General features: G+C 36.1%; 3 protein-coding genes across 7 annotated transcripts; 1 reads left to right on the top strand and 2 right to left on the bottom strand.

Annotated features, from left to right (window-relative positions):
* LOC18791109 (mRNA decay activator protein ZFP36) lies at nucleotides 1,476–5,403 on the bottom strand. 2 transcript variants are annotated; one of them, XM_007224725.2, is made up of 4 exons: nucleotides 5,160–5,403; nucleotides 4,624–5,063; nucleotides 2,321–2,380; nucleotides 1,476–2,228 (listed from the first exon to the last, which is right to left on the bottom strand). In XM_007224725.2, the coding sequence occupies exons 2-4, from the start codon at nucleotides 5,047–5,049 to the stop codon at nucleotides 1,887–1,889; spliced, it is 828 nt and encodes a 275-aa protein (XP_007224787.2). In that variant the 5' UTR covers nucleotides 5,050–5,063; nucleotides 5,160–5,403; the 3' UTR covers nucleotides 1,476–1,886. The 2 variants fall into 2 exon arrangements, with proteins under 2 accessions (XP_007224787.2, XP_020416654.1); XM_020561065.1 differs by having other exon boundaries at nucleotides 4,624–5,068; nucleotides 5,160–5,402.
* Nucleotides 7,772–14,544, top strand: LOC18791192 (uncharacterized protein At5g08430). The gene is made up of 10 exons (XM_020555436.1): nucleotides 7,772–8,076; nucleotides 8,272–8,418; nucleotides 9,595–9,674; nucleotides 10,215–10,402; nucleotides 11,385–12,198; nucleotides 12,490–12,602; nucleotides 12,940–12,999; nucleotides 13,662–13,712; nucleotides 13,917–13,987; nucleotides 14,285–14,544. The coding sequence occupies exons 2-10, from the start codon at nucleotides 8,300–8,302 to the stop codon at nucleotides 14,439–14,441; spliced, it is 1,653 nt and encodes a 550-aa protein (XP_020411025.1). The 5' UTR covers nucleotides 7,772–8,076; nucleotides 8,272–8,299; the 3' UTR covers nucleotides 14,442–14,544.
* Nucleotides 15,055–20,001, bottom strand: LOC18791112. 4 transcript variants are annotated; one of them, XM_020564285.1, is made up of 4 exons: nucleotides 19,753–20,001; nucleotides 19,500–19,588; nucleotides 18,155–18,265; nucleotides 15,055–17,509 (listed from the first exon to the last, which is right to left on the bottom strand). In XM_020564285.1, exon 4 carries the CDS (start codon nucleotides 17,194–17,196, stop codon nucleotides 15,274–15,276), a length of 1,923 nt encoding a protein of 640 aa, XP_020419874.1. In that variant the 5' UTR covers nucleotides 17,197–17,509; nucleotides 18,155–18,265; nucleotides 19,500–19,588; nucleotides 19,753–20,001; the 3' UTR covers nucleotides 15,055–15,273. The 4 variants fall into 4 exon arrangements, with proteins under 4 accessions (XP_020419874.1, XP_020419870.1, XP_020419866.1 ...); XM_020564281.1 differs by lacking the exon at nucleotides 19,500–19,588 and having other exon boundaries at nucleotides 18,039–18,265; XM_020564277.1 differs by lacking the exon at nucleotides 19,500–19,588.

Here is a 21,775-nt window from a genome sequence, read left to right as displayed (position 1 = left end):
CAAGGGTACGTAAGCAATCCAACATCCAACTACATGCAACCGCAACCAAATTTAAAACACATTTACAATTAACCAAATTCAACCCAAATAAAATTCTTGGGTTGTTCTCAGCAAATTTGTCCCAAACACTACAAACTTCCATACCCAAATCACCTCAAATCTCCATCAACAAAATCCCAAACAAATTCAATGAACTACGAGTTGGCTTAATCCCATTAAAGGATATGCAGGCAACTTTGAACTCATTTCAAGCCCAGTCACAAAATCAACCAAACACACATTTACCCCATTATGTTTCTTTGTAATTTTAATCCAAAGGTTTTTCTCATGTAACCAGGGATTATAATTAAAAGATGTTTCCTTGATGAGTTGAACTTAAAAACTACAAATCCCCATTCTTTGAATATTAGCGAAATTGTATTGGCAAATTTTCATATCATTTACATTTTCTCTCAACAAAGGGATATGTCCTGATGTGAGAAGGTCCTCATCTAATAAGTAGCAATTTCCTCAGCTACATTACCATAAAAAAATTTGAGGCCATTTTTTTTTTTGGGCCAGAATTTTAGGCATTTCAATGACCTTGTTTTTGCTTAAGAATATTGACTTTAAGGTCCCCATTAATATCAATTTCTGGTTACTTGGTATGAGATGACTTGCTAGAAATGGACAATTCTCAGCCTGGTCTTAGGAAAGATGAAGATGAACACCGCCCCTTCTCCACCAAAGAAAACATATCATTTCTCTTTTCCGTGGAGATTACATATTTGTAATACAAGTAATATTAGAGAAGGAGGAAATCGAACCTATGACGTAAATTCTCTTAACCACTTGAGCTACAACACCCTTGCAACAAAATAATAAAAATTTCTTTGCAAAAGACAAGGTGAAAAAGATTAAGATACATACTTGTATATGTCTTCCCAAACTCATTGCCTAAAATTTTAAATTATTTTGCAAACGTTTAAATTTACATCCAAAGTCATAAGTTTGATTCTCCCTTTTTCAAAATCGCTTGTATATGAAAAGAAGAGAAAAAATAGGAAAAATAAACATAAAAAAACTTTTTTCTACTTTGAAGAATTCGTCCCGCCGTAAAAATTCGATTCTCAACGATTAACCCAAAAGAACAAAAGATTTCAAAACTTTTTTTCAGTCATGAAGAAGATCCGAGCTTTAAGAAATCATTTAACAAATATGGCCCAGAAACCCATTAGCTTACAAAAGCGGAACAGCAAACTCGTGCCTATCTCAATATCTACAAACTAAAGATTAGGAATCTGAAGTTTATACCCATTAGCTTACTATACCACTCCTGCCTGATGAAAAATAATAATAATAATAATAATAATAATAATAATAAGAGAGGGAAAGGGATGATTATTTGTGAGTGCTAAGTATTCATATCCCCCAAATTCTTACACACACAAAATATATATAAAAAATCTCCCAAATGCAACTAGACCATTATGTTGTTTCTCGAGATGTGATTCTTTCTACCATATATAACCAGATGCAATGCCAGCATCACAATCTGTAAGCAACTACACGCAATCACACATGATTCATACACACGTGTTGATTCTCAACACGCAACAGAAAGATTCAAGTCCATTGTCTTTATCAATTTCTAAGTACGACATCATGTCTAATACCATCAAAAAGCTATACACTATAGTTGGCAAGTACTGCAGTAATGCAGCACCAGCAAAGGTCAACAATTTGTGTTCAATCTAACCCCATTCACATACTAGATTGTGAGCAGCAAGTTTGAAAAATTAAGGTTTCAAAGAACCAAGTATGTATCTAAAACAAACAGGAGGAATGTACATATTATACCTTTGGTCTCAAGCGGAAGTGGCTTCTCTACACAAATCGGATCGAAACTACTCTGGGCAAATTTCAGCAAACACTGGTAATATCCTTCTTGTAGTGGGGCCACAAAGAACATCAGTGATGTAGGAACTTATATCTTCCCTTGATGGAGGTGTTCCAGTTGAAGAATACGGCAACACAACCTCAATGCCATCATCTTGAGGTGACCAGTCCAGGAAGCTGATGGTAGTAGTGGGAGTCTTCATGGTGGCTTTGGGTGCAGTCGACGAAGCTGCTTGTGTTGTGGCTGATGCTGCTTCTGTAACAGAAATGGCCATGACCGGATGGACAAAATTAGACTTTGGGCTGGGTGTGCATAATCTTGTGCCAGTGTATGACTTGCACATCAGTGTCTGCACAAATCAAAACAGAAGAAAAGATGTCATTTTCAGTACGTTGACTATGTTAATAGTAAACAGCTAAAACACACTGTGTGACTGTTAACCTCAGATTTGTTCTTGACAGGGAAACGAGTTGGGCGTGGCTTTTCTTTTCCTGGTGCAATCTGAAAAGAAAAAAAATGAAAGAAACAGAAATTTGTCAAGACAAAACTGCAGCAAATCATAATTTGGTCAAGTACTCATCATCAGGAAACAATTTTCTTTCAATGAATAAATTACATACTAATTTCAACCAACACTACTGCACAACTCATCTCGAAACATGATTGAGATATGACAAACATACAGGCAAAAGATCCAATCCATTAAAACACACACTCATGCATAAAACCACCAAAGGCACCAAAACACAAACCTAAATTCTAACACTAACGCAAGCTACAAAAACCCAACTAGTTGAGCACCAGTCAACAAGTTTTATAGGAAAATTGAAATCAAGTAGAAATTACTTCAGCAGCAATACTTTCATTTTTTCGGCCAAAGATGCCAGCTTCCTTTCAATATAAAAAAGCCCATTCAATTTGTCCCAATCTTAAAAGGGGGTATAAACCATTTTCTACAGAAAGCAAGATAACTTTACAAAATGATTATAGTTGTATTGCAACATCCATATAAGCCCAAGGAAATCAGTTGAACACTAGAATAGGCTATCACTGAATTGAATAGGCAGGCAGCAACAAGAATGCAAAATTTATATTACTGTCTCATTTAGTTACAACATTTTGCTTAAAAGGGAAAGAAAAAAAGTCAACGCATGAATTTTAGTTTTTAAATGCACCTCCAAATAATCTAGGTGCAACAAGAAACCAGCTAAGTTTGACAAGTACAAGTCTCTTACTTGAACCTTTATCTTTATTCAAACCAATCTCAACTTTAACCATCCAATTTGGAAGGTAAAATAAGTTCTTTCTCGTACATTCCTTTCATTGTCAAAACAAACTCATAATGGATGGACTATTATTTTGACTAACTATAGAATTATCTGAAATCTCAATGAATAGTAAATGTTGCAAGTATTATTTGCTTGTGTGTTTATGATCTTCGAAAGAAGCAAGCAAGTAGCAACAATTTCTTCTTTTGTGCTACTGTATAATCGAGAAAAATATCCTGTTCTCTAAAAATTGGAGTTTTCTGGCGGTTGATAAGTAAAATCATTGAGAACACTAACAAAATCAATACACAAAACAAAGATGTGTGACATAGATACACTGCTGTCATACAAGACTTTTCAAATCTCAGACTCAACAGAAATTCAAGTGCAAGAGTAGTAAACTGACATAAAGTTTGGATCTTGCAGATCAGAAAACACTCACACCAAGTGTACCTAATCTTTTAGATTCCAAAAACAGAATTGTTTTCCTCCAAACAGAAAGACGTTAAAACAAAGGAAAGAAGAAAATGGAGTAACAATTTCACACCGAACTTTTAAAGAAACAATGACATTCACAATTATTATGGTTCCAAAACAATACCAGCCATTAAATTAACACATAAATATTAAGAAAATACAAAGACCACAGAGAGAGAGAGAGAGAGAGAGAGAGAGAGAGAGAGAGAGATCTTAAACATTACTACAGCTAAGTTTCAAGGGTGCAACTATATCTTACTTGAACATTTGTCTTTATTCACCAATCTCAAAGTTCAATCCAATTTGGAACTATCCACTTCTTCAAATATTAATGAATGAGCATACAACCTAAGTTCTTTCTCGTATGTCATTTCAAAGTCAAAACAAAGCTCTTAATGGAACATTATTTTGAGTAACCATAGGCTTATCTGAAATCATAAGGAATTTTTAATGTTGCAAGTGTTGTTTACTTGTATGTTCTGCTCTTGTGTGGCAGCAACAATATTTTCTGCTTTGTACTACTACTCTATAAATCAAACAAACATCCTGTTTTGTAAATTTTAGGTCTTCCCTAGAAGTTTGTAAGAACAAGCAAAAAAGGCGGACTAAAGAGAACACTAGCAAAACCAATACACAAAAATAAAAGGTGTGACAGAAACACTGTAGACATACAAAGATTCTTGAATTTTAGGGTAAAAAGAAGTTCATGTGCAAGAATACTAAACTGGCATACATAAAGTTTGCATCTTGCAGATCAGAAACGGCTCGCACCAACTCTACCTAGTCTTTTAGATTCCAAAAGCAGATTGTTTTCTCCAAACAGAAAGATCTTAAAACAAAAACAATAAACGAGCAATAGTTTCACATTTTAAAGAAACAATGAAATTAAGAATGATTATAGTGCCAATAAAATACTTCAGCCATTATAAATTCATAAAAGTTAAATTTAATATAAAGAAAAACTTAAGAACAGGAACACAGAGAGAGAGAAAGAGAGACCTGGCCTTTGGAGGTGTAGCGGCAGCTTCCAGAATCCTCCCAGGACCTGCAAAGGTCGGTCTTGTACAGAATATTCCCCGAAGAATCCGAAGAAGAAGAAGATGACGACAGATCAGAAGCAGACCTTGAGCTCCTTCCTCCTCCGGTGACTAAAACACCGTCCATGACCAGAACCTCCTCCCTCTGCACCCCTCTCACCGGCGTTCTATAAACTATCGAAGGCGGCGACCTCTCCATCAGATTCTCCAAAGGCGAGAGCGGCGAGAGCGGCGAGAGGTGGCGACGACGCTGCTTCAAGGCGTCCATCGGCGACTGACTCTGAGATTGAGCGCACAAGTACCTGAACAATGGCGAGTTGAGGTCCACATTCTCCAAGTTTCCTTTTAGCAGTTTCGCCATTTTCGAGTTGCTGTGAAAACCTTCCATCAATTTGCTATGCTCTGCTCTGCGCACAAAATCAGGTTACATTTCCGAGAAAAACAAAGCTTCCGATAAAATGCAGATGATAAAAATCGTTAATCGTTTCAGAATCGTACCAAATGCAATCACAGAATTAGGTTTTGGATGAAAATCGCGGAGGAAGAAGCGTCAATCTAAGGTCTGAGATGAGAAATGGCAATGGCGAAGAAGAGGCTTAACACTAGTTCTCCAATTCCGAGGGTTTGCGCTGGAAATGCATCACCGCCATTCTCAATTTCTCATCTTCTCGTTCTCAGAGAAGCTCACGTGCTCTGCAAGTATCTGTTGTACTAAAATTCTGATCGGTTTCTTAATATATAAGCGTGACTCTTATCTTCCCCGCCTCTTAATTTTAGTAAGCTTGTTGAAATTTCCACTTTGCTAATTTTTTTCTTCTTTTGTTTTTTATTAAAAAAAACAATAATAATGTATTCTTTTAGGGTCAACTTAGTCCTATGTGTCAAACTTTTCAGAAAAGGAACAATCTGGTTTCTAGTAGTTGTACTTTTTTTTCCCCCTAATGAGGTTATTGTAGTTAGATTCAATTACAATCAATGATAAAATTTCATAATTTATTATTGGATGAAAATATCACACAATTCAAACGTGTGATGTAAAGATAGGAACTTAATTGAAATGAAAATCAAACTATAGAAACATATTTGACATTAAGAAGATAAAAGAAATCAAAAGCAGTCGTTCAAATGACAAATAAACGTTGAAAGATGGTGTACATTGGTTTAAAAATTCATCATGAATTGTTAACGGGTAGTTGAAAAGGGTCTTCACTTGTAGACCAATAATATCAGATTTCGAAACCCTATATGGCACCTTGATAGTGTGTTTATGAGAAATCCACTTCCCCTTGTAGTTTAGACAATCGCTTGTATTTTTATTTTTTTTTTAAAGCATATTTTTGGAAATGTGATATTTTATTTTTTTTAATATTCAAAAGGTTCAACAAAGCAAACAAGGTTTAGATGTACGTCCCTTTTCCTTTATTTTTATTAACATGGATTTCAATGAAATTAAAGGGTGAAAGAAAAAAAATATATATACGATAGAAGGCTAGAGTCACATCTAAAAGTTTCAAAATTTAGAAAGAAAAAAATAAAAATCAATAATGATTGTTTCTCTCGCCGTTGTGCTAGAGACTAAGCTCTGATTAAGAACATGAAATGTGATAACCAAACTTCCAACAAAAAATAGACTTGCAACCTTACTTAATTCAATTACTCTGACGTCGTGTCAGAATTCGATGTACATGACTTGTTTGATACTAAGATTTACATGTAATGACCAGTATATTTGTATAGTTCCACATATATTTTTTTGTCTCTTCAAATCTTAGTATTTTTGTATTTTGCTGGGTATTCTTCAAATATTTACGGTGATGAAAGTTGATACGACCAGATATTTAAGTCTTCAATGGAGAGAGAGAGGCTATTGAGCTGCTAGGGGGGTTATTTTTTTGGGTGGGAACTGAGGTTTAATTATCTAATTTATCCCCATGAATTATTTTTGTATTTTGCTGGGTGTGGTGAGATGAATTAAGAAGTTATGGTGGCATGAGCTGTAGCTCAAAAGCTTCTTTCAGCTTTTGTTGAATGATGATTGATGTTTTTTATTTATTGTTGTCTGTTGTTGTTTGGGTAATTTCTTTTTTTTTTTTTATAAATAACTTTTTAAACATGTATTATGAGATAGACAAATGACATGACATATTATATCAATGTGTCATACATATTATGTTTGTGTTAATAAGTTGAGAAACAAGGTGATGTCCGTAGCTTTATGATTGACGATAACTATCGATTACATATTTCATCATTATGATTGACAATAACTACCAATTACATACTTCATCAAATAAATAATAGAAATACCGTCCTCGTATTACTAAAATTGGAAAAGGGTACAAATATATAACTGGTCAGATGTAATTCCCAATATCATGCGTGAGAATTTATTGAGTGCTTAAACAGGTTCTCCTTTTTATTTATTATCAGTGCCTTATATCCTTGATCCTTCCTTTTTATTATTCGTTGTAAATTGTGATTGAGGCAAGTGTTTTTTTTTATTTTTAAATTTTATAAAAGGATGAGTAACGGGTTATGTCCTCGGATTAGAATAGTGTCTCTACACTAATGGACTGTAACTCTATTTTTATTTTGAGATATTTAGTGATATACCCATTTCTAGCACTAATATTATAAATAAACCCTACACAATTGAATTCCTATAAACAAACCCAAAAAAGACCCAAAAAATGATAGCTGGCCTTATTGAATTTAATATTGATTATTAAATTACTTTGATGCCCTATTGAGTGCTTTGGGTATTTTTATGAGATTTTGGGGTTGGGCTTGTTTTAAGAAATTGATGGCAGTTTTGTAATTTATAAGAAGTTAAAAGCTTTTTTGTTATGTTGTAAATGGGCTTTTGGTGTGTTTCTAAAGTCCATTTTATATAGGATATTTTTATAATTTGGACCCCTATATTGGGTATAATAGTGAATCGCCCTTTTATTTTTTAGCTCCAAATAAAAGGAAAGACAGGAAATAAATAATATAATATAATCCTCCCGCGAAAAGTAATATAAAAAAGGAAAGACAATCGGAATTAGATTTTGAGAGAGGCTTATTATTGGGAAGGGTGAAGAATGTCAAATCAGTCGGCCTCAATTTACTCGTTTAGAACAGATGGAGGGGCATTATCGGGATTCTGGGCAGTTTCGTGAAGAGCAAGAGTGCAACTGTCAGGGACAAAAGAGTAATTTAAACTGCTGGTTGTGTTGTTGTTGTAGAGTTCAACTAGCCTACAAATTCCAACTCAACAGCAGCTTTAGCAGTAGAAGTAAAAGTTAGAAAACAAAAAAAACAAAAAACACAAAGAGAAAATATTTTCATGTTTGATTTTGGGTTTTGATCATCAAAGTTAACATAATTCTCTCTTGTCTTGAAGAACATTGATTGCATGGTGCAGTTGGTTTTGGTAAACTCACTCTCTTTTTTTGGTTTTTGCATGCTTTAATTCTTCGGTTTCAAACACAAGATTGAAAGCAAAATAAATATTGGGACTGTTTTTTTTGGTAGGTTTTAATGATGCGTGTGTGTATATATATATACATTTAAAGCAGTAACTTGGGTTTTTTTGGTTCTTTATTTTGTGGGTGGTTTTGTTTCTCAGTTGAGATAGAAGAAGAAGGAGGAGAAGGATGAAGACATGGAAGAGGCAGAGGAAGGAAGAGAAGATGGTGTCAAACGAGGAGAGAGAGGCAGAGGATTGGTGCTTCATCTGCAAAGATGGTGGAGACCTCATGTTATGTGACTACAAGTGAGTATTTACTTCCTTTCTTTTTTTACTCTGTTTACAGTTTTACTGAATCATCTGCAAAAATGTATGTCTTGCTTGTTTGCATGTTGCAATCTATGCATTCGCTTTCAAGATTGAGAGAGGTTCTAAAGCCACCGGCCGGCCTAAGAAGCCTCTTTTAATGACCCGCCAAGCTTCGGCTATCGCCGGGCCCAGGCGGCCCATCCATTTGAAAGGCTTAACCGTGGGCTTTCTTTGCTCTGCCTGGTCCACCGGCTGACTGGTTCTATGTTTTGCGGTGGCCCGTGAATCATGAGCGGCCCAGGCCCGCATGGGGCTGGCCCGACACTTTGACCCAAACTCCTCAAATTGGGGTCCCTCCAATGCAGGTCTAATGCAAAATGCACTAGTGCGTATTTAACCAGGAAAAGGAGCAAAAAATTATTTGAGTTTATGTTTCATAGAGGTGGCTCATTATCAAAGCTAGAAAGATTATACAGCTAGCCTAGAGGCAAAGTAATTATATGCAAAGGAGTGCATTATGGTACATTGTAGGGGCCCTAGGGGGTGGCCCAACAAGAATTGGGGTTTTAGACAAACCTATAAATGTACCATTTTAATATTAAATATATACAATGCGAACTAACTTTCAAGCCAAGGATTCAGATTATGTCATATGGATGTAAAGTGTATTGTGCTTTCTTTGGAATTGTTCTCTTTCCAAAGCTCAAAATATTATGGCTAGAGACATGTAAAATAGTGTGAGGAAAATAAGGATGTGTGGAAATGTTTTCTTGCCATATAGGTGATATTGAGTCTGCATACATGGTTTGATTGACAGTCTGGCAACGTAACATGCTAGATATTTGGCAAAAGAGCATTACATAGAGATAAAGATACTCTCTTGCTAGAACATGTTAATGTTGTCAGATTGTGAATTAGAAAACCACATATTCAGACCTAATCATCCTCATTCATTATTTGACATCATGTCTGATAATCGAGAAATAAGAGAGCATTACTCTCTGTGTGTGGCTGTAATCTCGGATACCAGAAGAGAGCATTGCATCTTCTGTTGATCCTCAACCTGTACTTTCTCGTCTCTTTTAGCATTTACACATGTGCCACAAATTATTCCTGTGCCTAGACTTAGGAAATTTTTATACTTCTATATTTTAACACAATTACTCATTCTAGGGACTGTGTAAAAGTTTATCATCCTGGATGTGTTGGCAAAAAGAAATCCTTCATTGATACTGGAAAGAGCTGGACTTGTAGTAAGAAACTTCACTTTTATCATTGACGATTCATTTGTGCTTTTATTGAAATCATTGTACATAGCATATTACAGAATTGATAATGTGCATGCATGGTATATATGAACTTTATATGCTTCACAATTTCCTGAATCATGCATACCTTCCCCAGAATTGTATTTATTCTTTTACCTCTTGTTGTCCTTCTATCGATAAGTTATATGTGATTGGGGATCTTTTCAAATGGATATCTCATCATGATTGCCAGTCATATATCCACTAATCACTTCAAAGTCCAAATATTTCTCAATAATCTGAATTGGCTTTGGACTCCGTACCAAACTTAAGGTCAATAAGCACTAAAAAAAACTCTTGGCCAGAGTTCCTAACACTTGGAAAGGTATATAATTAGAGGTGTTAAATAAATTCCGTTTATTATGTTTGCAGATTTTCTTTCACATGATTAAGTTTTGCTACTAAATAGATTTTATCTTCATATTTGCACTACAATGGATTTATTATGTCTAGCAGTTTAAAAGATGATGCAATTTTATGTTTCAGGGAAGCATTCTTGTTCACTGTGCCTTGATACCCCCAGGTTTTGCTGCTATTGTTGTCCGAATTCAGTATGTCAACATTGCATAAGCGGTTCCGAGTTTACAGTGGTTAGAGGGAAGAAAGGCTTTTGCAAGTACTGTTTGAAGCTTGTGTTACTTGCAGAAGAAAACTCAGAATACGGTTTAGATGGGGTATGTTAAGCAATCTTACTGTGTTAAACTAGTTTTGAGAAATCTCTTTTACTGGTTTTACTATTGAGATGGATGCTTTCTTGATCATTATTTTTCCTTTTTGCTTTTAATTACTTTCTTTCTAGGAATTTTTAGTGTGTATGTAGGCCTAGAATGTTACAGCTTGGTTATGTTATATTTGGACTTATGTAGACAAAATATGTATGATTTTTGTCAACTGATTAATGCCAAACTAAAAGGGGAATAAACAGAGTAGGAGTTGATTATATCTTAGCTGTTATTATCTGAAGTTTATAAGGATGCACAATCTATGAATGGTAATTAATAAAATAAGAAAAAAAGGAAAGAGAAACCAGTGTAAATCTAATCGCCTTTTGGTGTGTAGCTATTAAAAATCATTTATGCCTTCTGGAAAATCGTTACTCTAATCAGAATGAGAGTAATACGGCATGTACTACATGTGGACTGAAGTCAGATAATACATGTGATGTGCACGCCTGAACATTCACATGAAACGGCACACCAAGAACCTGTATCATTTTCTTCTTCAATTTGAAAGGGCTATACGTTTGCTCTCATTTGAAGTGTTTGGGGAGCAGGAGAGTGAGAGCGGGGGTTTTGGCTTGTCGGCAACCAATATAGCGTCACCTCTTTTTAACCAAGGGTATTAATTTTCATTCGACCTGAAACTTTTATTTCACTTCATGAGAAATTTTCTTACGATATTAACATCTATATGGTTGTTCTGTCTTTAATGTAAATAGTTAATCCATATGGTTCGTTTGCACTCGATATATGTTCTGAATAAAACTGATGACAAGCCTTTAGCTCAAAGCCCTTTAGCTCAAAGCAACAGAAAACATAAAATTCATCTCTTTACTTTCAGTTTCAGTCTCTTCATTGGATTTGTTCATCATTGTTGAGGTAGCATCTAGTTAATTTTTTATGTTTCTCTTACAGTTGTATGGTTGTTGAATTTCAGGAAAAAATAGACTTTAAGGATCGGGATACTTTTGAATGCCTATTCAAAGAATATTGGGAAATCATAAAAGGAAAGGAAGGTTTGAGTTTGGATGATGTCTATTCTGCAGATGTTGATTCAATAAAAATTGGTGAGAGTGAAGAAGATATTGACCTGACAACACCTAATAGTGACGCTGATAGTACAGAACTTCAGAGGTCGATGGGAAAAAGGAAGGCGCCAAAGGAACAAGAATATCTCGGATGGGGATCGAAACCTCTCATTGATTTCCTCAGATCCATTGGTAAAGATACAACTAAACAGTTATCACAGTATGATTTGGACTCTATCATCTTTGCTTACATCAGAGATAGAAACCTATTTCACCCTGAAAAGAAGAGAAAGGTTCTATGTGATGATAAGCTGTATTCTATTTTCAGAAAGAAGTCACTAGATAGGATAAAAATATATGGTCTTTTGGGGGCACATATTAGTGAGAACTTGGTATTATTGGATGAGAATACAAGTGAGGATGAAGATGAAAATAAATTGGAAGACAAGAAGAAAGATACAATGATAGTAGGGAAGAAGGGAACAGTAAGCTCAGATATAACATCACTTGAAAATGAAGTGAGTCCTAGTGTCCGACAAAGTCGTTTTGCATCTTTAGTGACTGATAACATCAAGCTTCTCTACTTAAGAAGGAGCTTACTGGAGGAGTTACTGAAGCAGCCTGAAAATTCTGAAAGCAAGATTCAAGGAAGTTTTGTGAGAGTGAAAAATGACCAAAGAGACTATCTTCAGAGAAATTCTCACCAACTTCTACAAGTTGAAGGTAAATTGTTTGTAGTCAATATTATGTGATAGCATGCATTGTGTTAATAATCTCAGATTGGAAAACTGTTAGCCTTCTAGTCTGATTTGTTTGAAGTCTTGATAAATATGACTTCTTGACGTATCTATGAATGGACACGACCCTATACTGGGAATATAACATAAAAGATAGATATTCGAAAGTAGTCGTGATGCTATCTAGACAGAAAAGCTCTTGTTTCCTCCACAGGTTTTTAAGGTTTCCTGAGATTCCTTTCAATTATATAAGTTTTTGGCTTTTATATCCTTGCAGGCATAAGGAAAATCTCAAGTACTAATGAAATGAATGGTGAAATTCTCCTGCAAGTTTCCAATATTCCAAGAGATATTCCCATTTTTATGCTGTCAGATGTTGACTTCACTGAGGTAACTGACCTGCTTATGAAATCTTTCCATATTTATGACGCGGAGAAAATCTTAAGAGGTATTTGAATTTTAAAGCTGACATTATTCATATAGGGTACGCGATAGTGTCAATAGAAGGATACAGATAAAATATGATGTGCTCCCCAATCCCATTCCTATGAGTTGAACTCACAACCTATAAAATATGATGTGCTATTCTGACATTATTAAGCTATAAATAACTTGTCATTTGCATTTCCGGAAATATACAAATCAATTTGTTTATTTTATAATAAGAATTTTAATTAGGACTTTCCCTCTATAAGAGTATTATGGAATTCCACTGTGCTTCTTGCAGGATGAATGTGAGGATTTGAGACAAAATGTGACAAATGGCATGCTGAGGAAACCTACAGTTGTAAGTATAAGATACCACTCTTAGAGATCATATTGATCTTTCTTACGAATAATAATAGTGAATAACCTTTATTCTTTTTCTATTTAATTCTCTTTCATCTGGTTTCTGGAAAAAGATTTGTGTGGCTCACCATGAAGATCTGTATTGATATGGCCAAATTTTAGAAACTCAAACTCTTGTGTTGAACGATGGGTCAGCTTTATACTTTGTGTTGAATCAGCCTCTCTAGATTAACAATGCATACAGACATTCATGCGTATACATGTAAACAGGGAGTCCCATATTTCTTAAATACAACACGGGTTGAGAAAACCTCACTTCTACTCAATTTTCTTTATCCATTTATTGACATGGTTGATCTTTTGGGGTATAGAATGGTCCTTTAGAGCCCAGAATTTGATACTTAAAACCTAAAACCGAAGTGATTTACCAATCCGAGGCTAGAAACCTCAAGTCTAAGCTCTAAATAGTGATTCTACACCCCAAAACAATCCATCATGTCAATAAATGGGATCAGAGTTGAAGAAAATTTAGTTGAAATGAGGTTTTATCAACGTGTCACATCTTTACGAATTATGGGACATCCACTATAGCAAATAATTGTATGTGTATATATAATATATAATTTTTCCAAACCTTAACCAAGGTGTGTTGTTGGACAGGTTGAGCTTCAACAGAAGGCAAGAGATCTCCATGAGGACATAACTAAGCATGTAGGTATTTATAATTTATGGTATTAACTTCTAAAATCTGTTGCCAATTTCCCCCATGTGGCCATACCTCTCACCCTCTGAAAAATTTCCAGGCGTTTATCACATAGAATTTCTCTGAATATACTAGTACAATTACAAAGAGGATTGTTGCTTGCTCTTCATTTTTCTGATCCTTTCTGCATCTTGTGGAAATATTGTTGTCAGCGGATTGAGCGAGAGTTGGTCAGGTTACAGAAGTACATTGATCGGGCAAATGAGAAAGGATGGAGAAGAGAATATCCTTTCATAATTTCTATATCTCTTCAGTGGTAAAAATAAAATTCGCATAACTTTTAAGTGCTTTAATCTGAGTTTTTTTTATTGAAGGCTATTCAACTAGATGGAAGTCCTTCCGCTCGCGATCTTTTATCTTGAGGAAAATTACACACATACACAACACATGTGTGTGGGCGTCTCAATGCACGCATACACAACACATGCACAAATGCTTGAGCATATGTTTACCTTAATTTATGTTTTGCTATTTTTGTCCCAAAAAATGATAGTGGACCTTAACCTGCTTTGTGTTCAACGTTATGCGAATATTTGGACCAAAGAGAGCTGCTAAAGCAACCGTCTGAACAGGCTCGACTATTAAAACAGGTGCCAAAGGTCATTGCAGAGGTTTTAGAGGATGAATCTCGTTCCGTAGACTCCATAGAAGTTGATAAGCAAGGAAATCTGGAATAGCAGAAATCTAAGATTCATTTGACATATGGTGTATTTTGTTTCCTTATAAAATCTAGTGTTGTATGAACAAAGGACAAAGCCTTTCTAGTCTGTATGTAGTTTGACTTCGCAGTGGCCAACAAAATGGCCATCTGTACTGATGGTTACCATATTTTGCCTCTATTGTTAGCTCGTGTAGCACCGTTTCTCGTGTTTCAGTCACCTTTCAATGGCTACCTTAATTATGTGCGCTATCATTTCATCGCTGAGTTAGCACACACTACCACTACGGTTGGATTTTCAAGCCAATGGAAAAAAGAGGGAACAGTTTTCCTGTTGGGGGAAATCGATTTCCATTTCATCACTGGAACGAGTTATAATTAAATAACAAATTCTGTAAAGTTCAACTGCAATACTAAAGTTGTAAACTACAGAAAATATGAATAATTGAATCAGAAACATGCTAAAAATTACTTTCTGCTACTGGTGATTGTGTCAATGTGTGTCTGAGTATCCCCTCCTTTATCTACTGGAAGAAAAAGAGCTGTGTTTTAAACCCCTACAGATTTGAAACAACTCGGAACAAAAAAAAAACAGATTTGATACAACTCAGAACCAAAAAAGACAGATTTGAAACAACATGCAAACTGATGTAAATGTTTCCACCATTTATGGCCATTAAACAGCATAATCCACAAATCAGAGAGTCAAAAATCCCCATGACTGGCATTACAGTAACGTGCACAAACTATATACGAGTGTCGTTGAGCAGAAAATTATACACAACTCCCATCACCAAAAATATCCCAATTATACAATAATAATCTACAAATTTAAGGCACCAACTTATAACTCAGATGCCATCAATAGCATTTTTCAGGTCACCACCAAATAGTGACATGAGGGGTCCTCCATGGACCCTCCCTTCTGGAATTTTAAAGTCCAAGCTCTTTATTCCGTCACTACTATCGACACCAATGCCATACTCGTTTCTCTGTTCATCAGGCTTCTCAGAACCGAAGAAATTTGAATAGGATGAGGAAGACTTCATCGATAGTGGAACCAATACCTGCGAGGGTATGAGATGTCTTTTTCCTGGCTTTTCCAGTGATTCAACGCTGTCAGATATGACACTGATTCCTGAAGAAGAATGATTGTTATCAAAGCTGCTTCCTGCTGTTGAAGACGCAGATACAAGCCCATGGAAAAGTCCTGGTCCAATGAGACCTCCCTTATTTATCTCCCGGTCCTGCACCATGCTGCTATGAGCAGCACATAAACCACTCTTTCCCCTGGCGAATTTTTCACATTTACCCTCTTCCCATGTACACCGCTTACCCCCACCATGGGCCTTGCAGAAGTCTGTGCTCCCTTGGGCACTTTTTCCACAGTTGTCAAACTTACACCTCTTACCTCCACCATGTCTAACACAACAGTCAGTACGGCCACGGGCGCTTTTTGTGCAGCCTGGCACAGAACACCTCTTTCCACCACCATGAGCAACACAGAAATTAGTGCCTCCATGCACACTCTTAGGGCAAATCCCACCACCATCGAAAAGGCAGCGCTTCCCCCCACCATGTCCCTTGCATAGTGGTGTACTTCCTTCAGCACCCTTGGTGCACCCTTGAAATATGCAACGCTTTCCACCACCATGTGCCTTGCAATACATAGTGCTCCCTTGCGCCCCCTTTGCACATCCCTGGTACTGGCAACGGCGACCACCGCCATGCGAGATGCATAAACCAGCCTGTCCTTCGGCACTACGAGTGCAGCCATCAACCTTACATCTTTTCCCTCCACCATGTCTAATGCAAAGCCCTGACCTTCCTCTAGCAGCCTTGGTACATCCACCTGGATAACCACATCGTTTGCCACCACCATGAGCTATGCAGTAATCTGTTTTCCCCTCAGCACTTTTGGTGCACCCCAAGTGTTGGCACCTCTTTCCTCCACCATGTGCCTTGCAGTATGCTGTTCGGCTCTCAGCACCCTTGTTGCACCCAGGTTTCTGACACCTCTGTCCGCCCCCATGGCCAATACAAAGACCTGATGCCCCTCGTGCTCCCTTTCTACAGCCAAAAAATTTGCATTTCTTAGGATTGCTAGTTCGGTGGTCTGAAGTTGTCCCTGTGGTTGCCTGCTCAGAGATTGTTCCTGTTGAGTAATCTGCTGTAGCAGAAGGTTCATTTCTCAGCTGGGGTTTGGACCCGAGCTCTAAAAGTTCTTGAGTCAGCAGAGAAACCTTGGCACTTTCTCTTCTTGGAGCAAAAAGAAGTGATGGCATATAACCACCTGATTTCTTGGCTGAAGTAGAACCCTCATCAACAATTGGAATTGTGAATTCAGAAGATACTTGGTTCTGGATATAGGATACATTAATATCAGTCTCTCCTGAAATTGAATAATCAAGCATAGCTGAAGCTTCAAGACGCCCTCCAGAAAGACCAAGTTGGAGGATTGAATCACCCTCAGATGCAAATCCCTGAGATAATGCAGTGGGTAATCCTCTGTTCTTTGTAGATCCGAAATTATAATAATCATCGCAGTAGGCACTTGGTGTTGGGCCCAATCCAAGTACCAATTTGCAGCTGTCCTCGGGTGCACTGGAAGAGTTAATGTTGAAAGTGCTTCGAGTACACCTATACCTGGTTGTGTTGCTTCCACCTGAGCCAGGGCTATTCAAGCATAGAGCTGTATCGCCAAAGCCAAAGTGGTCATTTTTCATGAATTCCCCATCATGGGAAAATAGTACACTCTTCTTGTTCAAATCCATTTTCTGGGAACTGGGTTTTAAGCTATCCGAATAACAGACTACTCTTTATCACATACAATTAGTAAGCGGACATATCAGAACTGAATGAACAAGTAGACGAAATCCTAATACGCAACCTCCACCGCTAACAAAGCCTGATGTGTCTGACCTGTCCATCACACCCCAATATCTTTCAACAAAATCACTCACTTCCTAAAGTATCTGATTACGTTTCGCGGATAGAACCCCCTTATAAGAATAGTTAATATCAATGTGCAGAGATCTTTGGAGCTTGTTGTGCTCCCTGCTGAAATATCATTTAGCTTCATTAACCCTGACAATAAGAGGAAAACAGAAAACACAATTTATAGAATGTACAAACAAAATTGATAGAAAGGATACCTGCTGAAAAGATTGAAAACAATATCGGGAAAATTAATTGCAGGAAATGAAAGAAACAAAGGAAACTATTATTGATAATGGCCAAAAAAATTCAAGAGGTATAAACGCAGTTTTCAGAAAATTCAACATGATATGTTTCTGATAATATGAGACAGAATGATTAGTACAAGCAAGAGAGTCTGAATCCAACACCAGAACATAGTCTTTATTTTATTATTATATTTTTTAGAACAAATGCGCAGAGTCTGACTAAGTAGTATCTAGTGATCCTAGTACCAGCCAAACGTTTGAAAATTTTGGAGAAACTCTAGATTGGATCATGCATATATAGAAAGAATTTGAACAACGATAAAGTTTTCCATAAACCAAGTACAACAAATGTGGAAATATCGAATGCAAAATGCCAAAATGAACATTAATTTTCCAAAAATTAAGAAACTAAATCCCCGATATAAACTCACAACTCATAACCATGAATCCATGATCCAAAGGTGCAGCAGCAACAGGAGACTGCACAACTCAATAACATAAATTTCACATTTATAATCCAATATTTATAAAGCGCAGATGAGTTAACTGTTGTTAAATTTTTCGCCATGTTGCGGCAGAATTTTATAAGAACAAAGCACTTCCAAGTCCTGACTACTGTATCTGGTTCAGTTTGATTTGCCTAAGCAATGACAGCAACCTTCAAAAAAAAAAGGGAAAAACAACTTAATATCATGTCTTAAACCAACATACAAAAGTTTAAACTAAACAAATAGCACATCAAAGGTTTTTCTACAATTCCTTGGTAACCACAGGATTATTTATACAAAATCTAGGGCATATTCTCATAACCAACACATTGTCACTCCAGATAAAGAATCCCCATATTCAGTGGTTGATCAACTTCAATCATTATATATTTTTATTTTGATATAATTTTATTCAATTTACTTGTACTTCAATTCCTCCTTTGGAAGAACTAAAATTAACTTCAAATGAATTCTAACAACTTTTAACCAGCGTCAGTGTTAGATACAATATTTTCCAGCATTCAAGTTTTGTACTTCCATTCAAAATTTCTATCTAATCTCTCAATGTTGATATTTTAACATTTGCAGACCCTTGATATTTCTGTCAACATCAACATTTAATACTTCATTAGCATATTTCATGTCGATCACGAAGAACTGATAATCTACAACTGTCTTATACAAAGCGGGTAGCACAAAGTTAGGTCCACCTACTTGTAATTATCAATATGGCTCACTTGTTACCGGACTTTGGAATGCAATCTAAATAGCTAGTGCCTTCGTGGATTAACTTGATTCTCAAAAGATCAAAAGGTATTAGAGGAAATCAAGATCTGCAGATGTTTGAATTGTGAAAGACAAATCTAAGCCAGACGAAAACGTCAAAATCTTCAACATCTGTGATTTTTCCATTGAGCCTAATGTTGATTTTTCCATTGAGCCTAACGTTTTCAACTAAATTTCGTCGTTTAGGTTTTTACCAAAAATTAAATGTTCAATTCTGGAAAATTGTCATAATTCTGCATAGACATATGGTCTCAGCTTGTAACAAGAATTTTAGTCCTTCCGCTTATGAAACCTTCCATTCATCAATCTTAAACTTCTTCAATGTCCACGACGCAAATTCAAAATCAAATTTTTTAGCCTCGTCTAGATTTATTACTCTCATCAATCAATCATTAACAGACAGAAAACATAGTTACATAAATGCAAAAACCATATTGAAGCAGGCACTAAAGTTTAAGATCTACAACAAAACTACCATAACAAGTCCCATAAAGATTCGTTAAAACAAAGCAAATTAGTAAGGACCCAACCAGATCAGAGATATACCCGGATTACAACATCCAAATTGGTAATAAAAAAAAAACTAATTTAGTATAAAATAAAATAAACAGAGATTACCCAGTAAGTCAAATACAGCAATTAACTCATTAATTTTCAAAACTTAAAAATTAATGATATAGATGGTAACCGGAAGAAAAAAAAAACCCCTGCAAAACCAATTCCAGTAAAAACAAATAAAGGTTAAATTACAAACCACATGAAAATATAAAATAAAACCCATAAATATGACAATAAAAACAAACACAGGCACAAGCAGAGAGGGTACAAAAAAGATCAAGAAAATGAAGAAACAAATTAGCAGATGCAATACCCAGATGAAAATTCAGAGGAAATTTCGACAGAGGTGGCGCATCCGAGTAGCAGCTGCAGGAGACATATCTCTAAGACTGAAAAATTATTCAGAACACAGAAGGCACAGCACAGTAGAAGAACGAGACCCAATAAAGAAAGAGCACAGAAGAGAAGAAGGAGGAGGAAAAAAATGAGAGAAGCAGAGTGGCAAAGTATTTAGTAATGTCCTCCTCCCATTATTTTTTTTGATTTGGGCGGCTCTCTCCAGTCTCTGCCTTCTTTATTTTAATTTTAATTTTTTACCTCGTGAAATACCAGAAATAGCCTTGACGTCACAACTGTCATCACCCCATGGGCACACAAGGGGCCTCCTGATTTGGACAATGCATACTTTTCCTTGAAAGCGACGGCCTCTGCAAAGTCAACATTGCCCTCACCAGCTACCAAGTGGTATGTTACGGCTGACATGGGCGTGTGGCTATCTTCTCAGCCCAACACAAAAGAGATGGATGTGGCTGAGAGTTGTGTACTATATTTGGTGGCTGTCAAAAGTACATTTATGAATCTTTACTTTAATATCATACTTCTTTTTTTTCTTTTCCCGAATGATACTTCTCCTTTTAATATTAATAGAGGTCTCAAATTCCGCCTCCATCTTTTTCTCAAAAGGTGATTACCTTTTACAAAATAAAAAAATTCTCTTGAGAGGAACACGGTCAATAACATACATTTACCGCATACCGACTTTGCCCGTTATTCTTTATACTTAACCTTAAGATCCATTGTATTTGAATAGACCATCTATTTAAAAAGTAAACATAAAATCGTTTTAGCCTTAATAAGATATATTAATTTTTAGGTGAAAGAATTAAGGGAACCTCTGTTGAGAATCGGCATTCCTTGAACATTCCTTATGATTCATATTGAATAAGATTTATAAAACTAGACCTAGTATTTTTTGTGTCATTTTCTGCTTGAATTTTTTTTTTGTAAGATCTGCTTGACTTTTATTCTACAGATGTCACCCTGTAGATGGTGTAACGGAAATTTTTGGCAGCAAAGTTTAATGAAATGACAAATATAAAATAAAAATCAAACAAATTCTAGAGAAAATTCAAGCGGAAAATCTGAATAGGGGTGCGAGTAGGAGAAGGTTAAAGAAGAGTGAAATTTTGCTCAAAAAGTGAGTAAGAGGAGAGGAGTAGAGTAGGTACAAATTTGTCCCCTAAAAAAAGGAGTAGGTACCATACAAAGCGTGAAAATTCAACACTAACTGGTCAAATGTGTGCAATTTTAATTTTGCCTAACATACTTGAAAGGGTAATTGTGTCTTTTTGATTAATAAATTTTTTTATAAAAATTATTCATTTTTGTCTTTTTCTGGTATGAGTATTTATTTTGTCTTTTGCGTGAGCAATGAGTGGCAAAGCTGGTGGGTTGGGTGCCCTTATCAAAATAATTAAGAGTTCAGATTCTTGCGCACGCTGCTGCTTATCTGGCTAATGACGCAACCTCACGTCGGCTTCGTCTACGCGCTCTTGGCTCCTCCTTGATTAATTTCGTTTGTGGAGGAGACACATCAGACATGTGACATCATCATCTAAAATCTTCTTTTATTGCTACGAAAAAAAAAAAAAAAAAACATTTTTCCCCTCAATTTAAAAACATTTGTTTATTTTCACTTGTTTTATTTTCATTTGTATGAGCTGCGGCTGAAGCCGAGAGCTGTGGGGTGGACCCGCAGTTGAACAGAAGGCAGAAGGCAGAAGGCAGAGGGGTCCAGTTGTGTCCGGTCTCCATCCGTCCACGCTGTAATTGAATTTTGACAGATTGTCTCTAAATCTCATCGGAATTTAGCTTTTCCAGTTCGCTGCATACACCTCCTCCTCAACTGTAATTGGTCGAATCTACCAATACTCCAACTGTCGGTTCCCCATTGGACAGCACTTCAATAATTGCTAAATTCCCTTGAATCCTATTTCCAAACTACGTCGTATAAACAGTAATAATAATAATAAATAAAACATTAAAGGATGTGTTCC

This window comes from Prunus persica, chromosome G1 (assembly GCF_000346465.2).
Source record: "Prunus persica cultivar Lovell chromosome G1, Prunus_persica_NCBIv2, whole genome shotgun sequence".
NCBI lineage: Eukaryota > Viridiplantae > Streptophyta > Magnoliopsida > Rosales > Rosaceae > Prunus > Prunus persica.
Note: the sequence above shows the minus strand (reverse complement) of the source record. Positions and strands in the feature narration are given on the sequence as shown.

Coding starts and splice junctions, on each gene's coding strand:
- LOC18791192 (XM_020555436.1), top strand. CDS start 8,300: ATGAAGACATGGAAGAGGCAGAGGAAGGAAGAGAAGATGGTGTCAAAC. Junction 12,603..12,939: donor CAGATGTTGACTTCACTGAG/GTAACTGACCTG, acceptor TGCTTCTTGCAG/GATGAATGTGAGGATTTGAG. Junction 13,713..13,916: donor ATGAGGACATAACTAAGCAT/GTAGGTATTTAT, acceptor TATTGTTGTCAG/CGGATTGAGCGAGAGTTGGT.
- LOC18791112 (XM_020564285.1), bottom strand. CDS start 17,196: ATGGATTTGAACAAGAAGAGTGTACTATTTTCCCATGATGGGGAATTC.
- LOC18791109 (XM_007224725.2), bottom strand. CDS start 5,049: ATGGAAGGTTTTCACAGCAACTCGAAAATGGCGAAACTGCTAAAAGGA. Junction 2,381..4,623: donor GCTACACCTCCAAAGGCCAG/GTCTCTCTTTCT, acceptor TTTTCTTTTCAG/ATTGCACCAGGAAAAGAAAA. Junction 2,229..2,320: donor CTGTCAAGAACAAATCTGAG/GTTAACAGTCAC, acceptor TGATTTGTGCAG/ACACTGATGTGCAAGTCATA.